General features: G+C 38.2%; 1 protein-coding gene across 3 annotated transcripts in view; it reads right to left on the bottom strand.

The window, feature by feature from the left end:
• Positions 1-335: 335 nt before the first annotated feature.
• Ankrd12 (ankyrin repeat domain 12) overlaps positions 336-21916 on the bottom strand; it is a 97253-nt gene continuing 75672 nt past the window's right edge. For 2 of the 3 annotated variants that reach the window (XM_028777963.1, XM_028777962.1), the window contains 5 exons: positions 16412-21084; positions 13536-13634; positions 9630-9773; positions 6467-6562; positions 2119-4954 (listed from right to left, as the gene is read on the bottom strand). In XM_028777963.1, coding sequence (XP_028633796.1) covers positions 4769-4954; positions 6467-6562; positions 9630-9773; positions 13536-13634; positions 16412-21084 — 5198 coding nt within the window. In that variant the 3' untranslated portion in view covers positions 2119-4768. Of the gene's footprint in view, positions 4955-6466; positions 6563-9629; positions 9774-13535; positions 13635-16411; positions 21085-21916 lie in introns of all 3 variants that reach the window. The other variant, XM_028777961.1, reaches the window with a different exon arrangement.

Consider the following 21916-nt stretch of genomic DNA (forward strand, 5'->3'; position numbering starts at 1 on the left):
ATGACATGCACAAATAGTTTCAATAAGCTCAACCTCATGAATCAGTGGGGGAATACAAATTAGCCACAATGTGTTACTACACAGCCAGTAAGTAAACTGGCTAAAAATCGACTGACAATGTTATCAGCCCCAATCTCTAACCCTCCAGTGCTGGATGTAAACCCAGGGCATCCTGGACGCCAGACCCAATAATACCAAATGTCAGGGAGACTTCAGAGCAACGGATCTTTCATACGTGGCGGTAGTGGTGTAAATGGTGCACTAACCTAAGCTGTGACACAATTCTATGTGATGGTAAATACCTAAGAGAAATAAAATAAGAAAAGAAGATTCAGTGAAAGTTTCCATGTCCACAGGTTTATTCACAATACCCCAAGCTGTAAACAATCCAAATACTAAGAACAAGAGAACACATTTGTACAGTATACTACTTATTAAAAATTACTACTTGTTACTGATATATGAAACACATATCAATTCCAAAATCTGCTTCAGGAGGAAGGTAGACACAGGTATATACTACATGAGTTCATTTCCACGACATTTGAGACTAGGTAGAGCTAACACACGGGGGAGGAGGGCAGTGAAGGCAAGCAGCTCACTGGTTACCTCTGGGGGCAGACAGCACAGACTGAGGCATGAGGGACTTTTCTGGGGTGATGAAAACTTTTTGTATTGATTTGGGTACTTGTAACAAGGAGTTAACAAACTGCTTACTTAGGTCTGCATTGTTTAAAAAATTAGATCTAAATCATAATCATTTTTTTAAAAAAGTACAACAAATGTAAAGCTGAATGCAGGATTACAAGTGCTTTTTCATAGGCAAGCCTATCCTACGTATACAACATTATTCTAAGAAGTGAGGGGGGGAAATTAGCTACATAAAGGCTTTTTATCTAGTGCTAGTTGAAGATTTGGTTATAGTAACCACTTTTTAAAAATGTATTTTGAAAAGCAAATGTGCTTGCCATTTCTTAGGTTTGCATGTAGTAACACTGATTCCCCATGTGAGCAAAGACTGTCTATTTTTTAGTCAAAAACCTTAACATTATTTCCTTTGATGGAAGTGTGTCTCATGATCAAAAATTGTATTACTGTTGAAGCTGTACACATTTTACTCACAGGAAATCTGGCCAATCTTCTAGCTGTACTTCTTACTACTTAAGTAATAATAGTTTTAATTTCATAGACTTGGAGCAGTTTGAATGAACAGAATTGTTCTCTTTATCAGGCTCAGTTTCTATTATGAATCTTACTTTTCATGATTGGACAAATTCTGGTGACTGTTTCTGTGGGGCCTTAAGCTCCCACCTTAAGCACAGAGAAGACTTCCAAGAAGCCACCAATAAGTTAATGAATTACAGAAAATTTTAGATGGGTATCATGGTGCACACCTTCAATCCCAGGACTTGGGAGGCAGAGGGAGGTGAATTTCTGAGTTTGAGGTTAGTTTGGTCTACATACCAAGTACCAGGCCAGTTAAGTCTACATAGTGAGACCCTGTTTCAAATACAAAAAACAACAAAAATTAAACATTAAACATTACACACATCTCCAAAGATTATTATTATTTTTTATTTCTTTAACTGTTTGAAAAATTTACTGATATTATTGTTGTTTTGGGACAGGGTCCAATCTGGCATTGAACTCATGGCAATCCTCCTGCCTCGGTTTCCGAAATGCTGGGATTACAGGCATGAACCACCTGCCTGGTGAAAAAAAATTTTTTTAATGGTAAAATGTTTCCTTAACTAGTCAATAGCCTTTCTGAAAAATTTGGAAGTTTATATGCCAATGCAGTAGAGGTAGAATCAAAGACATAGCTCAATTTCTGAAAAAGAAAAGGAAATTATCTTACCCTGCACTCAATTTCTTGGATCACTGGAATTTCAAGTGCCACTCAAATGAGGTTTATGGGGCTTTGGGAATTGTGCAGCATGCCTCCCACTTACAATTCATTTGTGAGACCTCTCTTTGACTCAGACTGTTTGAATGGGATTGTTTTCACAAAATGAGCATTTCTGCAATCTTGCTGGAGGCCCAAGTAAACATTAGTGTTTCACTTAATTATACAGGAGTGGAACATTAAGTAAAAAACACTGAGCACACATGTCACTCTTACGTTTTCTATAAAAATATAACTCTTTATTAAATAACATGCACAAATATTAACTAGTCATTTATTAAACAGATAATGATTTAGAACAAGACTTAAAGAAATACAAATCCTCAGGTACAATTTAATATCTTGTTCATGATGTTTGAATAGCTTAAAAAGAATCACTGATTAAGTTAAGCATCCTCACTTTTCTTTGAGAATTCAAACCTTTTAGGTAAATACTCCATTCTGAGTTTTCTCCTCTACTATTTCAGACCTTCAGAAAGTCTCTAACATCAAGAGTCCTTAACTGTGTGTAACTCACACATCTCCTATGAAGTGCAGAAACTTAGCTATCCCGATGGCGTGCAGAGGAAATGCGTAGTACAGTGTCCAGGCAGAGGCTCCAGCTGGCTGAGCCATGGCGGAAGAGGGTGAGCACTGTGTAGGACTGGAAAGCTGGGCTGAGGGCGACACCTGCGGATATCCCTGCTTACGTGCAGCTGCGTTTTCCTTTCCTTTTCTCCTTTTTCCTTTTTCAACAGTTTGTTCTGTTCGGTCAGTACTACTTCCTCGCCTGTTCCCTGGCGGGACCATCAGAACAAAATGCTCTACAGATTTCCTTTTCTCTTGCTCGCTTGAACATTTAATCTTTTCTAATTTTTGTAATCTGCCACACGAGCTCATCAAATTTTCTTTCTAGGCGAAAGTATAAACAAACTTTGCATTAAGTTGGTATTGTATTAAAAAGTATTGCTTTTATAAATTAGTTTCTAATGTTCCCAGCCTTAACAAACATAACTTCAAAAAAAACCCAGTGCTTCAAAGTGTACCCTGCCTTTCTGGCCCCATTTATTCAATGAAAGGCCAAAATCTTTCATCTAACTTTCTAAGGGAAGCTACATCCAACCTTTATCAAATCTCGCACTGTGTAATTTTCACACGTGCTGCTTTATTGCGCATGCCAGTACAGTAAGAATAAAAATATAAATTGATGTAAAAATTCAAAAATCCCTAAGCTTAATATGTACCTTTGCACTAAAAAACTTATTATTTTCTTTTACTAGCTGGAATTTTCCGCTTATGAGATGAATTTAAAGCATTTAACATATATTCATATATTCTTTTCACCACTCCTTATCAAAACGGAAATAGCCAGTATTGTCTCACAATTCAATTCAGTATTGCAGCAGGTTTCATAAAGTTTATCCTATTTGCCTATGATGATTTTAGACTAACCTAATTTTCAATTCCGAATGTTTCACAAGTTCAGTAGTAGGTTTTATAAGTAAGTTTTCCTGAATATCTAATCTATATCAGATCATAGAAGAAATTGTTCTGTTATATTGCTCATTATTTTACTATAAAAGCATATCAAATCTTATTTCAGTTATGAAATTTTGCAAATTAGACACTTTGCATCTTGATACAAGGAAAAAAGACAATATATTAATAAAAATGTCATGAGTATTTCAGGGACTGAGATATTCCTAAGTTTTTACTTCTTTTGACGACCAAGTATCTCATTTGATTTCAACATTCCATTTTTATTTTAAAAGTGCAAAGGCTATTAAGCTTAAAAGATCAAATTTAAGCAATGTAAAAAAGTTTACAATGATTTAACATGACCAATAAAATTTATTAAACATATTTACATATATTCACAAATTTTTTCATAGTTGAGTATTAAAATAGACATTTACAATTTCAGAATTTCCATTCAAAGGCATTTGTTGTTGTTGTTTGGGTGGGAGAAACAGGCTTTCTCCAGTGAGAGGAAAGAAGAGCTAAAGCCTCTTTGTATGACTACCTCTAAGCAAGGTGTCCAACACAGAGAGTCCCAGGCGCTCTCACAGGACACTGGTATAAGAAGTCTCACACTGTCTCAGGCATCAGTTATGGAAAGCATGCAATATAACTAAGCCACCATCTTTACAGTTATGGGATGGACACAAGCTAACGCAAACACATGCAGACCTTATTTAAAGGTTTACTATCAGAACACACTGCTATTATACTCCAAAAACTACAACTTTGGTCCAACAGAACAAACAGTTTTACAATTATCTCTTTGTACACATTTTGAGGGTCAGTTCCTTGTATACATTTGACCATTAATTACAAGATGTACAATATGTATAAAATAAGTTATTAAAAAGGAAGACAATATTAAAACTTTCAAAAAAGAAAACTGTACAATTAATTTACAGATAAAATAAACTGAAGAATTTTGTGCCAAGATTTTCTTCTACATTAGAGCCTGCCTATTTGGTAGGAATTCAGTCTTTGCATTTACTCATGTGTTTTTAATACAGCCCACAAGAGATCTGAGTACTTGTTGCTTGTATCTTGCTACTTGGGATGCTAACAACTTCCAGCGTTGTTAGCAGATTTTCTCAACTTTTTAAAGATCTACTCAGTTTGTTCTAATGCAATAGTTACCTTTGATCAATATAAATAATAGTTTTCTGTTAGAAACTGTATTTGGACCAAAGATCCAAAATATTTTTATTTTTATAAAATGACAGTGTTCACTACATAACCAACTTTAGTTAACTTCACTAACAACTGTAAAGGCGTAGTATCAGGGCTTTTCTTAAAAGGCAGTATTCCACAGTATAATGTCTAGATATGGTTAGTTTAAGATGACACCAACACAAGTACCTACTGCTATATAGGAGTCAGTTCAAAATCATCATTAACATCAACAAGGGGAACATAAAACTCCTGGATCTCATAAATACTGATAGATTTATAGGTGGCAGGGTCGAGTTCCTGGAGTTTGAGCTGCCATTCTAGTCTCTGGACGGCATTTAAAGCTGCAGCTTCATGTTGCTGCCTCATTAAAAGACAGGTCTATTTAAAAGAAGAGAAGACTTGATTAATCTGTTACACTTGCTATTTCAAGATAATCTCACCCCCAGCTTTGTTAGGGACCGAGACAGATGCACAAGGCTAAAGAACAGTTCACATCACAAAACCTTCAGGCCTCTGTTCACACCAACATGCTCTTATTTCTGTGTCTGCCACTTTATATTAATCTGTTTGTGCTTGTTAATATTCCTTGGAATTATGAGAGTCTAAATTATTGAAAGAATTGTAAAATCTAGACAGAAATGCTTTAAATTTCAGGTCAAAAAAAATTTTTTTTTTGAGACAGGGTCCTGCTATGTAGTCTAGGCTGGCTTCAAACTTGTAGAAATGTTCCTGCCTCTGTATCCCAAAGAGCTAGGATTTCAAGGGTGCACCACTGTACAAAATGTATTTGTTTATCATTCTATTCTTCATGCCAGAGCTGTAAGCAGACAGGTACACTGGATAGTGAGTATAAAGACACACAGAATTCCTCTTTCTGTGGCCCTCTGATAGACTTTAATTACATGTAAGTGTATGTACATGTGAGTAACAGTACCCTTGGAGGCCAGAGGCATCAGATCTCTCCAAAGCTGGAGTTATAAGTGGTTATGAGTCAGCTGACATAGTAAGTGGGAATCAAATTTAAGTCCTCTCCAAAACTAGTATGCACCCTCTGCCACTGAGCCATCTCTCCAGGCCCACTATGTTAGTTCTTAAAATAGGTTTATGTTTTATATTTCCTATTTTCCAGTTGTGGTTCACAGTAAATATTCATGATTAACTAATGATTCTTTTTCTAAATGTTTATCAATATTGGTAGGTAATGTCTTTTCTCTTTTTTTAATTTTTTTTTTTTGAGACATGGTTTCTCTGTGTAGTCCTAGGTGTCCTGAAACTCGCTCTGTAGATCAGGCTGGCCTTGAACTCAAGAGATCTGCCTGCCTCTACCTCCTGAATGCTGGGATAAAAGGTGTGTGCCACACCACCTAGCACTACTGACTTCTAAGGACAGAGAAACATTAACCTAATTAATTATGTATGGGTGTTTTGTCTGCATATATGTATGTGTACTACCTTAGTGCCTAGGGCCTGTAGAGACCAAAAGCCAGAAGAGGGCATTGGATCCCCTGGAATTACAGATGGTTGTGGTTACAGATGGATCCATAGGAGTGCTGAAAATAGATCCTGGGTCCTCTGTAAGAGCAGTTAAGTGCTCTTAACTGCTGAGCTACTGCTCCACTCTCAAAGAAAGCATTCATTTAACCTGGTTCAAAGAGAGGCAGCTCAGTTGGTGGAGTACTTGCTTGTCAAACACTTGAAGTCAATCTGCAGTACCACATAAAACTGGCGTGGTGGTGCATTGCATATAATCCCAGGACTCAAGAAGAAGTAGGAAGATCTGAAGCTCAAGGCTAGTCTTGGTTTCATATTAAGTTCAAAACTAGTCTGGGACACATGAGAACCTGTGTGAGAACAAACAGCAGACAACAACTGCCATGCAAAGGTACCCACCTTTAGCTTGTCAAATTTATCATCCACATCTTGCAACCAGGACATGAACTGTCTTGCATTAAATCGATCTCTCACAGAGGTTTTGCTGTCATCAGACTAAAAAGAATGTTACATGCAGTCAAACACTTAAAAAACCCTTTAATATCCCATTTATTGTGTATGTTCCATTTTTATCAAAGATAAAAATATATTTCTGAAGAAAGTTAAACGAAGCTGTCATTTCTGAATTGAGTAGACAGGGTGCTTACAGAATTCTGAAGACACAGTGTTTAGTTATGAAGTAGAGTCCTACTGCGTTCTCAGAAAGGCGCAGCATAGAAGTACCTCTACTAAAGTTGACCACACAAGGTGATCATGTGGGAGACACTGGCATTAGAGGTAATAGTTTTTCCAGGATGGATCTTTTTAAGTGCTCTTCAACCAGGCCAGTGGATGGCTCAGAAGGTAAAGACACTTGTTACACAAGCCTGCGGACACGAGTTTGATCCCTAGCACTCACACAAAGGAGGAAGCCAGAACCCATTCCACAAGTTTGTCCTCTGATTTCCATACATACATGATGTGTGCCCAGATATGCACACACAATTCAAGTAAAAAATGCTTAGTATCAGTTTTGGAATTAAGATATATTTAAATTTCAGCTCTGTACCTTTCTGTGCAACTTTGGTATATTTTGATATGGCATCTTTTAAGAGTTAAAGTACCCCAAGGCTCTTATCACAATGCTTATGCATACACAAGATGCCCATGTCACACTCTTAGGACTGGCATTTAACAAGTGTGTCAAAGCACATTCTCAGTAGCTTCATTTTCTCCTTGGTCTCAGAGACAGTTTTATTGCTTAATATTAAGGTTTATTATGAAAAGGAATAGGACCTGCTGAAGATGAGCTGAGCAGACCCAAGGAGGCAGGCCTTGCCCTATACCTGGTTCTTTACAGGCCATCTGATAGGACATCAGTCTGCTACTCGACTTTACCCCAAAGCTAGTAGTAAATGGGCTCTTTTTGGATTACAAATGTAAACTGTTAACAGGTGGCTCTCCTTGTCAAGGAATAAGCCTCACGTCCTGGTATTTCATCAAGCTTAAATTTTAACTTAAAGTCTGATAGTCTGGTTCACTAGGAAAGTTTAGGTCACGGTATAATAAAATGATTTAAATTACCAAATGCGCTTTCCATTAACAACATATAGTTTATTTCTTGGAGAGCTTAACAAGCTTGGGTGGCCATATAAGGAAAGTGGATTCAATCAGAAGCAGAGATAGCACCACCTTACTATGAAAACACTCCTTCCAGAAGACAGCTGCAACTTTTAGTACTCTAAGAGAGACTGGCTCAGCTGTTACATCTCTGATTTCAGATCATTCTGAATTTATTGGGAATTCACTTATTTTTTAAATTTGTGGATAAGCAAGCTTGCTTGCGGCCAAGCTTGGTGTGCTCAGTTCAAGCCACAGGACCCACATGGCAGGGCAGGAAAGAACCAATTCCTACAAGTGATCTTCACACACATACTATGGCATGCAGGTGCACAGGCACACATAGTAAGTAAATAAATGTAATAATAAAGTATACATTTTGTTTGCTGGTGTTTTTGAGACAGGGTCTCATTACATAGTCTAGCTTAGTCTCAAACTTGTGAACCTCCTGCCCAAGAGATTGCTTGAGTGCTGAGACTACAGGTATGAACCACCATGCCTGACTGAAATTCTCTTTTTAATCCATCAGAGGCTAAGGATTCCTCAGCCTAACCATGTTTCTAACCATGCCAATGCGTATGTGTGAAGGTCAGAAGACAACTTGTAGGAATTGGCTCTCTACCACCATGATGTGGGTCCTGTGGCTAAAACTCAGGCTGCCAGGCTTGTCAGCAAGCAACTGTGCTTACCCAAGAGTTAAAAAAAAAAAAGTTAATGAAGTGAATGATTAAGTCTTTATATGTCTTACACCTTTTTAGAAATCATAAAATGTTCTGATTTAGTAGTTTCTTACCTCAATTTCCAGTTCTGATATATCTTTTGTCATTTAAAAAGTTGTTGAATGCCCAAAAGCATAAGTCCTTTAAGAGATTTTTCATTGTTGCTTGATTATAAATCTCCATTTATACTTCTTAAAATGGATCACAGTACTTAATAATGGCACAAAATTAAAAGATCTCAGTACACATGGCCTAGCTTTTAGTAACATCACTAACCTCTAACTTCGGTTATTAGAAGTTTTAAAAAATGATAAATCATAAGTATTTCAATGGCCTCTGCATTGAATTTATTCAATTTCCTTACAGTCAAGCTCTTAGGTCCAGGAATTAATAGAGTTGTGCTGCTGCTTGCGGGTGAGACATGGCACTGCTACCTGAGCCAGAGCAACTCCTGACCACCCACACAGCCTTCACAATGTTAAGTCTATAAACATTCCCACATGGAGTGAGGATCAGTTTACGTAAATGAGGAATAAATGCAGGACAGGGTGAGAGGAAGACAGTGGGGTTCTCTGGAGGTGTAGATGCCTGTAAGTTCTCTATGCTCCTCTAAAGAACCCAATATACTCACTTGCTCACTAAGGTGTTGGAGCTAGACGGATTGCTTAATATTGACTTTAGAAACAAATGACAAGTTACAGTCGTCTGTAAGTGTATATATGGGTATATACACTGGTGTGGTAATGGGTGAGTACAGATGCAGACAGGCCATGGAATATGTCTAAACACTGGAGGACAACCTTGGAGATCTGTCCTTATCTCCCATTTGTCTAAGACAGTTTCTGTGCTTGCTGCTGTATGTGCCAGAGTTCTCCTGTCTCCTCTCTTCTTGCTGCAGGAGGACCAAGAGTCTAGATGTGCACTACCATGCCTGGGTATTCAATCTCAGGTCCTCACATTTGCATGGTAATCACTCTACCCACCAAGTTATGTTCTCAGCCCTTGATTTCTGCTAAACAGATAGTTTGCAAGTCTCAAGCTCTGGGGTTAGAGGCTTATGCAACCTCACCCAGAAGACTATCTGGCTTTATAACAAACAACACTACAGAGGTCCAGCTCCTCCAGGGGTACTTTTAAAGAGTTGCATTTATTCTTTGACTTTAATTCAACTTTCTTCTGCAAAAGCAGATCTAAAAATAGGCACACCATAGTTCCTGAAAGCACTCTATAAACTAGCACTTTACCTGTGAGTCCAAGGGCACATTGTACACTTCTGCATCCAGTAAGACTGTGCAAGCACTAAATGGCAGTGTTTGATTGGCCAGTGTTCTTGCAGCTCTGTAATGAACTCGCAGAACTTCTTGCTCATTGGATACAATAAGTTTTTCCTAGTTGAACACAGTAATTTTCAAAAATCATAAAGTTGTTTGTAGAATTAGATAAATAATTTAAGCTATACTAAAACTAAATAATCTTAAAGTGCCATTTTCTTCCCAGGAGGCTTAAGAAGCTTAAGAATTCCTAGTGTTCTAGAAAAATCTTCCTTCTCCAAAACTGGCAGTTTCTTTTTAATTTTTTTTTTTAATATTAGAACACTTTAAAGTTCTGTAAGGGTTCTGGAGAGATATCTCAGTGGTTAAGAGCAGCTGTTGCTCTTGTAGAGGACCTGAGTTCAGTTCCTAGTACCCACATGGAGGCTCACAACTGTCTATAACTCTAGTTTCAGCAGATAGCACACCCTATTCTAACCTCTACAGACACTAGGCATGCATGTGGTGCACAGACATACATGCCAACAAAACCATCATGCATATAAATTAATACATAAATCCACTTTCTATTGCCAGAACATTTTCATTACATATACCAGAAATGAATCCCATATTATTAGCAGTTACTCCTCTTTCTTATATCTCCTAGCTGTCAGTAGTCTATCTTTTGATTCTAGGAATTTGAACAATCAGTTATCTGTATTAAAGTCATTCATTATGTTGTCTTTTATGAGTGATTCTCCTTATTTCGTCTTGTGTTTTCAAGGCTCACACTGTGGATGTGTACTAGATAGCTACTTTGCTGAGGACAAATACTATTCTACTGTAGACAACACCTTTTATGTATGGCATTCTTTGGTGATCACTTAGATCTGAAGGGTGGCAGACAATGCCACTTCAAAGCATGCTAATTTGACATAATGATTATCTGAACTGAAGTTGTTTTAAAAACAAATGGGGCAAGGATACGGTGAGGCGGAAATAAAACCCCCATGTGAAAGATGTTCTCTATGCAGCAAGGGGAAAGGAACATTCTCACCACTAGAATCCGAGAGGCAAAAACAAGAGAACTGAAATAATCTGCATTTTTCCTTTGCTTTCCTAGCTTCTCTGTCTGACTCAACATAAAAGCACTCGCCACTTCTTTGGGTCTTCATTTCCTCATGTGGGCTCCATGTTAAGTAAAACTTACACAAAATGACAATGTGGACACCTTTTGCTCATCTGTTCTATGACATGTTAATCCACAGTCGTAGACAGAAGTGTTACAACAGGGGTGAGATAATGTTCTACCTTCCCCAAAGTTGTTATTCTTTGGGAAAACCATGAAAATACTCTCATGAGCATTTATGCTGGAGCTTCTTTTGTTCTGGACATTTATTTTTATTTATTTTTATTTTATTTTTATTTTATTTTTATTCTGGACATTTTGTTTTTACAAGATAATAAGTAGGAACAAAAATGCTGGGTCACCACATGAAGCTCATGAAGAAGGAAGACCAAGTGTGGGTGCTTTGGTCCTTCTTAGAAGGAGTAACAAAATACTCATAGGAGCAAATATGGACAAAGTGCGGGACAGAAACTGAAGGAGGGGTTGTCTGGAGACTGTTCCATCTGGCCATGTGCAGTCACCAAAGGTAGACGCTGATGTAGATGTCAGGAAGTGCATGCTGACAGGAGCCTGATACAGCTGTCTCCTTAGAGTTCTGCCAGAGCCTGACACATACAGAGACAGATGCTCACGGCTAACCATTGAATTGATCATGGGGTTCCAATGGAGGAGTGAGAGAGAAGACTGAAGGAGCTGAAAGGGTTTGAGGCCTATGGGGAGAACAACAATACCAACCAACCAGAGATCCCAGGGTTTAAACCACCAGCCTGGGAGGGATCCATGGTTTCAGCTGTATATATAGGGGAGGATGGCCTTGTTGGGCATAGGTGGGAGAGGAGGTCCTTGGTTCAGTGAAGGCTGGATGCCTCAGTGTGGGGGAATTCAAGGATGGGGAGGTAGGAGTGGGCAGGTTGGTGGGGGCACATCCTCACAGAAGCAGGAGGAAGAGGGATAGGATAGGGGGTTCCTGGGTGGGGGGGAAATGGGGAAAGGGGATCACATCTGAAATGCAAATAAAATATCCAATATAAATAAATAAATAAATAAATAAATAAATAAATAAATATTCTAAGAGGAAAAAAAATGCTGGGTCACAAGTCTGTTGCCTGTTGAGGAACAGCCAGACTGTTAGAGCAGCTATTACATGTTTACATTCTGACCCATGATATAGGATGGCTCCTTTCCCTTATATATTTCTTGGTGTATTCCATTATTGTGTCTACTGCCGTCACTCTAACACATATGCATACTCCTGTCTCATGTCTGCTCTGTCTTTCTATGTATTTGCCTTCATACACAAGTATGTTTGTGTACTCTACCTGCATACTTATGCTTGCAGAGGCTGGAAGGGAGCACTAGATCTCCTCTCATGGCAGTTACAGGTGACTGTGAGCTACAATGTGTATGCTGAGAGCCAAACTCAGGTCCTCTGAAAGAGTATCAAGTGCTCTTAATTGCTGAGCCATGTCTCTAGACCCAGCTTAATTTTTACGATGATGTTATTTACAGAAATAAACATACTCTTCTTTCTCCTCTTTAAGGAGTCAAGTATTCCAAACTTCCAGTTATGGAACAGGTTGAGTCCTGAGGTTAATTTTTTGCATTTAGCAGATGTCCACCTGAAGAATGTAACCCATCCTGACCCTGGCTATAGGCTTGAACTACTTGGTGGTTACCCTTGTATTTTCACCTTTGATGTCAACAAAGATGTCACGAGGATAGGCTTGCAAGCAGTGCCTTTTAGGACAGGCTGGGAGTATGCATGCTCTGCCTCCTCTGTGCTGGGATATGTGCATGGTAGGGTGCAGGGTCCAGTCTGTGCCAGTGCTTTGCTCTCCCTCCTTGCTTCTCTTTGTAATCAAATGATCTTTACTCACAGAAATATATATTGTATATTTCTGTGATACATAGCTTGCATATTTTACAGACTATAGAATGTTACCACAAGCTTAAGGGGATATGGAGGTATAGTTATGGTTTTTTTTTTTGAGAAAGGGTCTCTCTATGTGGTTCTGGATCTTATTATGTAGACCAGGCTGGCTTTGATCTCACAGAGATCCCTTTATCTGCCTGTCTCTGTTCTGGAGTTCTGAGAATGGGTAATATTTGGTAAATCCATATAAACTGACTTCCATGATCTCTAGGATCATAGGGTTTTGCCCTTTATAAAATGTTTTTGGTTTACTTTCTGTAAATGTTTTGCCTGTATATGTGTATGTGTACATGCCTATCTGCTCTCTGTGGACGACTGAAGAGGATCTTGGGTCCTCTGGACAGGAGTTAGATCATTATAAGCCACCGTACAGATGCTTAGACCTCAACCCATGTCCTCCAAAAGAACAGCAAGTGATTTTCTTAATCACTGAACCATCTCCCCAGCATTTCTTTGTCTTTTTTATTTCATGTCAAGTCATTTATTTGCCCATAAGAATAAATAACATAGCCTTTGCCATTATCCCTAAAGTAGTTGGTATACCAAGCGAGTACTCAAAAATTAACTGACTATTCTAATACCACAAATTTAACAAATAACATATAATAGAGATTTTAGATATAAAAGTATACTTCAGCATGAACTGTAATAAGGAAGCAACTGTCCTAAGATAGGTGTAAACTTCCTCCTTTAACTGAATGAGTGCAAGGTAACAAAATCACAGCAGTTCCCCACATAGCAGTAGATAGGCAACATCCATAAAAAGCCATCATCCATCTTCCTGTGTTTTAAAAATGGTTATTTTTTGCATAATTTATATTTGAGGGTACCTTACCCTTTCAATACTATGTTGCAAACGCAGTTTCATCCTTACTACTTCCTGTTGCCGAAAGAGCTCTTTAAGTGGATCTGACAGCGAAGGTGGCGGTGTGATCTAATTAGAAAGCACACATAAACTATTAAGTTTTTATCTACAATTAAAGTTTTAGTGTGTAACTTAAAACATGACATTCCATGAATTAAACAATACAGTTTTGGGATGGTTAATTTTGTCAACCTGATTAGACACTTAGGATTAATAAAGAGTGTGTGGGAGTGTCAATTAGAAATGCATAGGAGTCATTGTTTCCATTTTCTTCTCTACTGCTGTGACAAAACACTAAGCAAAACAATATAGGGAGGGAAGGATTTCCTTGGCTTATGGGTTACAGCTCATCACTAGGGAAGGCCAAGGCAGGAACTAAAGACAGAAGCTAGAAGCAGAAACCAATGGAAGAGGCACACTGCTTGCTGGCTTGCTTACACACTTCTTCCTGGCTTGCTTACATGCTGTTTGCTGGTTTTCTTAGCTATTTTTCTAATACAGATCAGGCCCATGCTCTGAGGGATGGTACCACTCAGTGGGGTGGGCCTCCTTCATCAATTATCAAACAAGAAATGCCCCAAAGACATGCTCACAAACCAATTTGATGGAGAAGACTCCTCATTTAAGGTTCCATCTTCCTAGGTCTATCAGCTTGACAAATGAATCTTAAGACAATTATGTTATTAGGGATCTGATCTAATCAATAGTTTAATTAAAATCAGGTTTGTTTAAAAAAAATTGAGTAAACTACTGGTAGGCGGTGGGACTGAAAAAAGAGACCTGGCTGGAGGAGGCGAGGTATCTTCCAGTTACTTTTCCTGTTGCTACAAAGTGGTAAGTCTTGCCATATGCTCCCACTAGTACGACACTCTACCCAAAGCAATGGATCTAGAAAAATGCTGAATCTAAACACAGCAACTTCAAGCCAAAATAAATCCTGTTTGCTTATTTGCTACACCAAGTCTGTCTGATGAAAATTGCCATTACACAATTGAGTGGGACTCTTTAGTCAGCTGTAACTGTCTAAAACCTCACAGGACATTCCACTGTGCTTAGATGTTTTGACTCAGTCTACAGCGAAATTTCAAAGAACAAATTATTAGGACTAAAAAGTTAATTACTACACAGCGATTTTAGACCGTCAGTCACAGGAAGAGATCGAGGAGCTGCACAAACAGAACAAGCGGTATAAAACCAGAAGCATTCTTGAAGACATGAACAGCGTGCTTCTGTAAGCAAGGCCTTTTTGTAGACTTGATAAGAGTAAACATAAAAGCCTAGTGTTAATGAACTCTCATATAAAAGTAGATGAAACTATGTAATGAACTTGCGATTTAAATTTTTTTTTATTGTATGTAATATCTCATGAAATTTTGTGTACAATCATTCAAAAATTATGAGCTCATTCCTAGCTGGGTATTACAATGGCCTATGCTTTCTGATTACTTCCAGAAGAAGTTGGTAATTTGCTGTTAAAGTAGATAGGCACATCTGGAAACATCTCTGACCCTGGGTATTCTTCCTTCTCCTTAGGGTGTTTTCCTTTCTATGTCCTTGTGTATGACTACTACTGGCCTATTAGGGGAAAGGAAGTTATAGCATAACATTTGACAGTTTGTTGACTCCATTAGAGAGCAGGACATCAGATTCCAGGACTAATGGTCACAGCACCATACCCTGACAAAAAATATGGTTTATGATGAAACCCAGACCATCACAAAGCTGGACTGAGAAAACATGGGAACTATGGTAGCAATTTAGAATGTCGATCTTGTTCATCTTTAATATCTAGTTCCTAGCACAATGCTTAGCATATACTTGTTATTTGTATATGAGATATAGCAAACATTCAAATATGCAATACTCATGCATCTGAGTATCTAAGGCAGTAATGAAGTCATCACACCACATTGGCAATGTAGAATATGGGAAAAGAGAGGAGGCAAAACAAAAAGGAGGGAAATTTAGGGGCTTATTTTAGCTGAATCTGAAAGACTAGGCAATAAGGCAGAAGAACTAGAAGAAATACAAGTATGTAATTAAGTTCATGAAGAGAAAATTTAATGAAAAGCAAGGTGGTCATGATATCGAATCAGACAAACAGAACAAAAATAATCTAATGAAATTGACAAACAGCTCAATGATAGTCTCTGCTATGGCATAATGGCTCAAGAATAGGAAATGATGTGGAAAAACCGTCATACACAAATCCCTTGGCACAGCATGGCAGTGAAGGCGACAGTACGGCTGATGAGCTGGGAAAAATCAACGGAGATTCTCTCCCTTCTCTAAGAGAAAAGTAATCCAACCATATTGAGTGGACAAATAGAGAGCAGTCAAGAAAGAGAAGACTGGATAAAACCCACTAGTGAGAAGGAAGTGTTTACTAGAGGAAGGTTCCAGAGAAGATGAATTGATGGGATCAAATCATGTAGAGGCATTAATCTTCAGATAAATCAAAACATGTCTCCTCTAAAACACAAGGATAAGCAGGTGAGAAAATGCAACCATAGTGCATGATGCCTGATAAGGAAAGCACTTTGTCAAGAGTGGTTTGTCAGAGCTGACATGTATGGTTAAGTACTTCAGACTGTGGAACAAAGAAGTAAAATATCTCAAAAATTGTATTTTGATTACATACTGAAGCAATACTTTGGATATAGTGACTTAACATTTAAAATATTAACTACTAGAAAACATAAAAGGATGTAAGCAGCTTGCATTACACATTTTCCCCAGTACTAGAGACTGAAGCCAAGGCCTTCTGCATGTGAGAGGAGTACACTACTACTGAGCTAAATTCCCAGTACAGTGTTGAGATGTGTATGGAGTAACAAATTACTTACTGTAGGAATACAAATCTTGCTTAAAGGGTTTCCGTCCAGGAGATAGGATCCATTAAACGTCACATATTCATCATAGTACTGAGGAGCTTGAGGAATAACGCTACATAGCAACTTGCGTTTTTCTTCAATTTTTTTTCTTATGTGCAAATATTCAAAATATGGATTTGCTCTCTCAGAACTGTATGGCTCAATCTCATCTAGTTTCAGAGAATCTACAATGGCTGCTAGAGACTGCTGAGTTTTCTCCTTTGCTTGTAGTAAAGAGGGACTCACTTGCACAGGCTGAGGGACCCTTGACACTTTCCTTTTCCGTGGATGGTGGATCTGAGGATCATCATCTTCAGTGAGTCTAATTCGTCCCCTAGGGGAGGACTCACTATCTTTCTCTGCTAAAAGTGTACAACCTGCAAGCATCTGCTTGCTTTGATTGACCACTGTACTTGCTTTGTTTCTCGTCATTCTTTGAGGGGTTTGGTTTTCAGTTTTATCATCTTCAGCATTTTCTTCTAATTCTACTTTACAGAGCTGGTCATATTTCTGCACCTCTGGCTGGGCTGACTGCTGTGAATGGTTTTCCACACTTGATAAGGTACTCTGCTGAGACTCTTCATCTTCAGTGGAAAGCGAGTACTTCTCACTGTCAGGACCATGCTTTGGGTTATCCTGTTCATTCAGGTTTCCTTTTGGCATCCCTGCATTCATTTCATACAAATCAGAATCACATTTACTCAACTGAGTCAAGACCAAACTTTGCAGTTTGTTTTCTTTTTCATGTGAAATGACTTGAGTATCATCTGGGCCCTTCTCAATTTCATGGCTACCAGAAGACTTATACGTGAGTTTGCTAAACGCGTAATGTGTGTTTAGCTGAGCAGCGTCACTCCCACTGAAGTCCTTTTCTGATGGCAACACAAGTAAAGTACTGGCCTTCTCAAAGCTTGGGAGTGTTTCCTGCACAGTGCTTTCTGAGTAAGCTGGTACAAAAGAATTTGACTTCTGAATGTCTGCTAAGACAAATGTATTTTCCACATCCTTTGTAAAGTTATTATCACCATCTAAAACAGAACTAATCATATGAACTGCACTTCTCTGTTGTAAGACACCTGGCTCTTGACTGGCAACATATGACAAAGACACAGGTTTAGGAACAGAGTCAGCATCTGTCAGTGATTGGCTGGAAGAAGAGCAGGGCTGAGGGGAAGACAGAAAGGATGTTGGGTCCTGAGCACATGAGTTTCCTGGCAGTTCAGGCTGGTGCAGAGGTAAGCAATCAGTATTTTGTTCTCTTGACATTTTGTTTTCTGAATTATAAAAACTCTGAGCAGAGGACTCTTGATCAGATATACTAGAATCTGGACAGATAAAGTCACTGGTGCTTAAAGACTCCAGTTTATCAACAGGTGTCTCCCATGATTTTCTTTGGATCACTCCAACCTGATTAGATGGTTCCAAATGCATTGAACTGTCAATCAGAGAACCCACAAGAGTAGCACTCTTGATTCCACTTACATCAGATGAAATATGGCTGCTGCTTACAGACCTTGTTGGAGAGCCTGTACAGTTAGGATGTAAGTCAGACGCATGTGAAAGGCCTCTTTCAGGTACTGCTGAAGACACTTCAGGTTTGGGAGATGGACAAGTCTCTCTTGACACAGCTAAGTTGCCTTGACTGCTTTCTTCTGATACTTGGAAATGTTTTATGGGTTCACAAATGACTGAAGGCATGCTACATCTTCTAATTTCTACAGCAGGTCTTACATCATTAGTAATTAGTTTAACATCTTCCACAGAAGATGACCTGAGATGGCATACTGGGAGTCTGGTTGTATATGGTGGTTTAAGTCGTTCTGGTAGTTCAGTGAGACTCTCCAGCTCCCTTTCATAAAGAGCTGGAGATTTGGCATTTGGCAAAAAAGGTGACTGAGAAAATGACAACTGGGATTCTGAGCCCTCTAACATAAAGTCAGAGTCATACTCAACGAAAGGCCTTGGGGTTGTCACTGTATGGCAGGAGTCTTCTGAACTAGCAACAGAAAGCATAGATACAGACCTGGAGCTAAGACTCAGCTTCTCACCTTCTGACCTAGGAGACCGGTTTGAGCTATTCTCTGGAATATAGGATGGCTTTCCTAAATTCAATACATTTTTGTTGTCAACAGATTGTGATCGGTTACTTCCAACATCTTTAGATTGTTTCTCCTTGTTATAAACATCGGTCAACTCTGAACTTCTTGATCTGGTAAGTTCTTTATTTTTGGATTCAGTGGGTGCATGTTTTATTTTGTCTTTATCTTTTACTTTAAGTTCTAAACAAGTACGATTCCGTAATCGTTCTTTTTCTTTTTGCTTAATTTTTTCCTTATGTTTTCTGTGCCACTGTTCTATTTCTAGGTCTTTAAGGCTGAGCATTCGTTCAAAACTTGTCTGCATTAAATCATCGTTTACTAACCTCTTTTCTTTAGGTCGAGTATCTTTTGATGCTGGTGATAATTTAGGTTTAAGCTTCTCTGTTTCAGATTTTAGTCTGATTAAAGTATTTAACTGGGCTTTCTCTTTACGCTTATCTCGCTCTTTGTATCTGTCTATATCCTTTTTATCTTTCTCTTTTCCATCTGGAGTTTTCAAAGGCTCATCTCTTGCCCTTTCTTTAAAGGACAGAGCTTTCTCATGCTGGGTTTTACTACTGCCATCTCCTGTACTCGACTTTCTCTCTTCCTGTAAATGTCTCAAGTTAGTTACATTTACACTTTCTTTATCTCTCAGTTTCTCCTTCTTCTCTCCTTCCCTGTCTCTGTCTTTATTTCTGACCTTCTCTGATTTAGAATACTCACTGCTGTCAGACTGCTTTCTTTTCTCTAAGTGCTTTTCTTTGCTTTCTGCTAAACATCTCTCTCGCTCAGGTTTCTCTCTGTCATGCTTTCTATCCATCTTCTCTCTGCTCCTCTCTCTGTCATCAGTTTTTCTGACCGTGGTTTTCGTCTTCTCGCCATCCTTGTGGCACCTTTCTGCCTGGTGTGAGTACAGCCTGTCCTTCTCTTTCACTCTGTCAGCACACTCACTAAAATCTAGCTTCTCTTTTTCTGATTTATGCTCATGTTTTATCTTCTTTTCTTTTTCAGAAAATTTTCTTTCAGTCCTATCAAGGTCTTTTTCCTTAGTTTGAAACCGTCTGTCAGATTTCTCCCTTTCTTTCGTGTGCCGTTCTTGCTTCTCAATGTCCATTTCCTTTTCTGATGAATGCAGCCCTGAAGCTTCCTGGTTTGAATTGACACCCACAGTACTGCACTCTGCTTCCTTCTCTGCCGATACACTGTCTTTTTCTTCTTTTGGATCTTTCAGCTTTTCTTCTCTAAGAGATTTTTCATTTTCCTTTTTAGTTTTTTCCCGTTCTTCTTTAAAGTTCCTCTCTTTTGAGACATGCTTTTCCTTAGCTGACCTATCATCTTTCATGGTTTTTTCCACTTTTGACTTTTTTTCTGTTAGGGACTCATGTTCCATATTTAAAAAGATATCCTCAGTTTCATCACTTTTAAAAAAATTTTCTTTCCAAAACTCTCTGTCAAATTCAATGCTCCTCTGGAGCTCTTTAGCATTATCCTTATTTTTATATTTTTCCTTTTCACCTTCAGCTTCTTTTTTGTGCTTTTCTTTATCCCTCTCTTTATGTTTTAGTTTGTGTTTTTTTAACGTTTTGCCCTCTTTATCCATCTTCTTCAGTGTGCAGTCTGAGTTTTCAAATGCTGGATTATGATCTTCATCTTTTATTTTGGCATTTGATTTTTCACCAAATTCTAGGTGGAAATCTTTCTGATGTTTGTTTTTATCCTTGTGCTTATAAGATTTTACATTTGAACTTTCTGGCAAGAACTCCGGTTCTGCATTATCATACCGAGTGAGATCAGGCTGTAATGATATTTCAGAACTTCCTGGGGATATGCATGCTTTCATGTGTTCTTGCTTCAGTGGTGTTGTCTGTTTTTCACTTAATCCACAGGAGTGTTTAGGAGATTTACCAGTGGAAATATGAAATAAGTGTAATGAAGTATCATCCTTTGGGCTAAAAGATTTCCTGAAGTTCCCCTCTTCTCTGTTTTTTTCTGAACAATCCAGTGCAGTATTAACAGTCAAGTTTGCTATCCTGGTATTTTCTTTCCCCTCTTTCTCTTGTTTTAGCTCTTGGTTCTCTTTGTTTTTATTCTGATTTTTTAATTTTCTTTTAACTTTGCCTTTCTGTTTGTATTCATATTCTTTTTTGGCTTGCATATCAGAATGTGATGTCTCAGCAACAGAACATGCAGTAGAAATCTTTCTGTTCTGAAGAACTTCTTCATCAGAACTTTCAGTACTGGAGTACAGGACCCTCGATGGCTTCTGTTTTTTAGTTTTAAATGACTTAGAATAGAAGGCTTTTTCCTGTTTTGCAAACAGACCACTCCTTTCTGCTTCAGATTCATTCTCTCTCCGCTGTTCTTTCCTAAGGATGTGCCTGTCATCAATCATCTTACTTATCTCCTCTTCGTCATCGTCTTTGAACTCATACTCATCGAGTGCAGAAGGTAGCGGGGCTTTGCTGGGGAGAATTTTACTTCCACAGACAAAAGAGTCCTTCTCTGTCTCCGAGTCAATATTTTCATCAACACTAGAAGGATTTACAGATTGAGCCTCTTCTGAATCTGCAATAAGAAAAGAAAAATATAGCTTACACTATAAATACCTCAGATAATTTAGATAAAATCATCTTATACCTATCAAAGAAATATGAAAGAGTCATAATACTGTTGTAGAGTCTGTACAAGAGCTTTACAGCAAACATCCTTTATGATGAGATTCTTGACTCTTTAAAAGCACGTTAAACACAGTGTTTATTAAAGTATACAATATGAACATATACACATAAACAGAGGGAAAGCATACAGCAGAGGCACCTGGATTTGGGAGAAATAGTCACTGTGGTGGCAAGAGAATAGCTTAGGTACTGTTTGTTGACTCATCCCACTAAACAAGACTAAGAACCACTAAATTGAAAGATTTTGTTTTATGTATTTCAAGATATGTATTAGCAGTACTTTATGCTTACCACAAAGGCCAATAATTTATAAAATGGGAAAGCTTTAACTATACTAGAAACATGGAAAGAAAGTAAGAAAAAAAAAATCACACCAAACTCCAATTACATAACCAAGATTATAAGATATGTACTTCACCAAAAGCACTATTCTGTTCCTTAGTTCTGTTATCTCAAACAGTAGGAGAAATAGTCTTATTTCCTATGTAGTATTCTATACAAAAGTATTTGTACTATATTATAGCTAAGCACCAGGCATGGGGGCAAACACCTTTTAATCCCAGCACTTGGGATATTGAAGAAACAGGTTAGTTCTAGGCCACTCTGGTCTACATAGTGAGTTCTGGGACAGCCAAGGCAACATATTGAGACTTTGACTCAAAAACCAAACCAAACCAAACCAAACCAAACCAAACCAAACCAAACCAAACCAAACCAAA

This window comes from Grammomys surdaster, unplaced genomic scaffold (assembly GCF_004785775.1).
Source record: "Grammomys surdaster isolate TR1022 unplaced genomic scaffold, NIH_TR_1.0 318, whole genome shotgun sequence".
NCBI lineage: Eukaryota > Metazoa > Chordata > Mammalia > Rodentia > Muridae > Grammomys > Grammomys surdaster.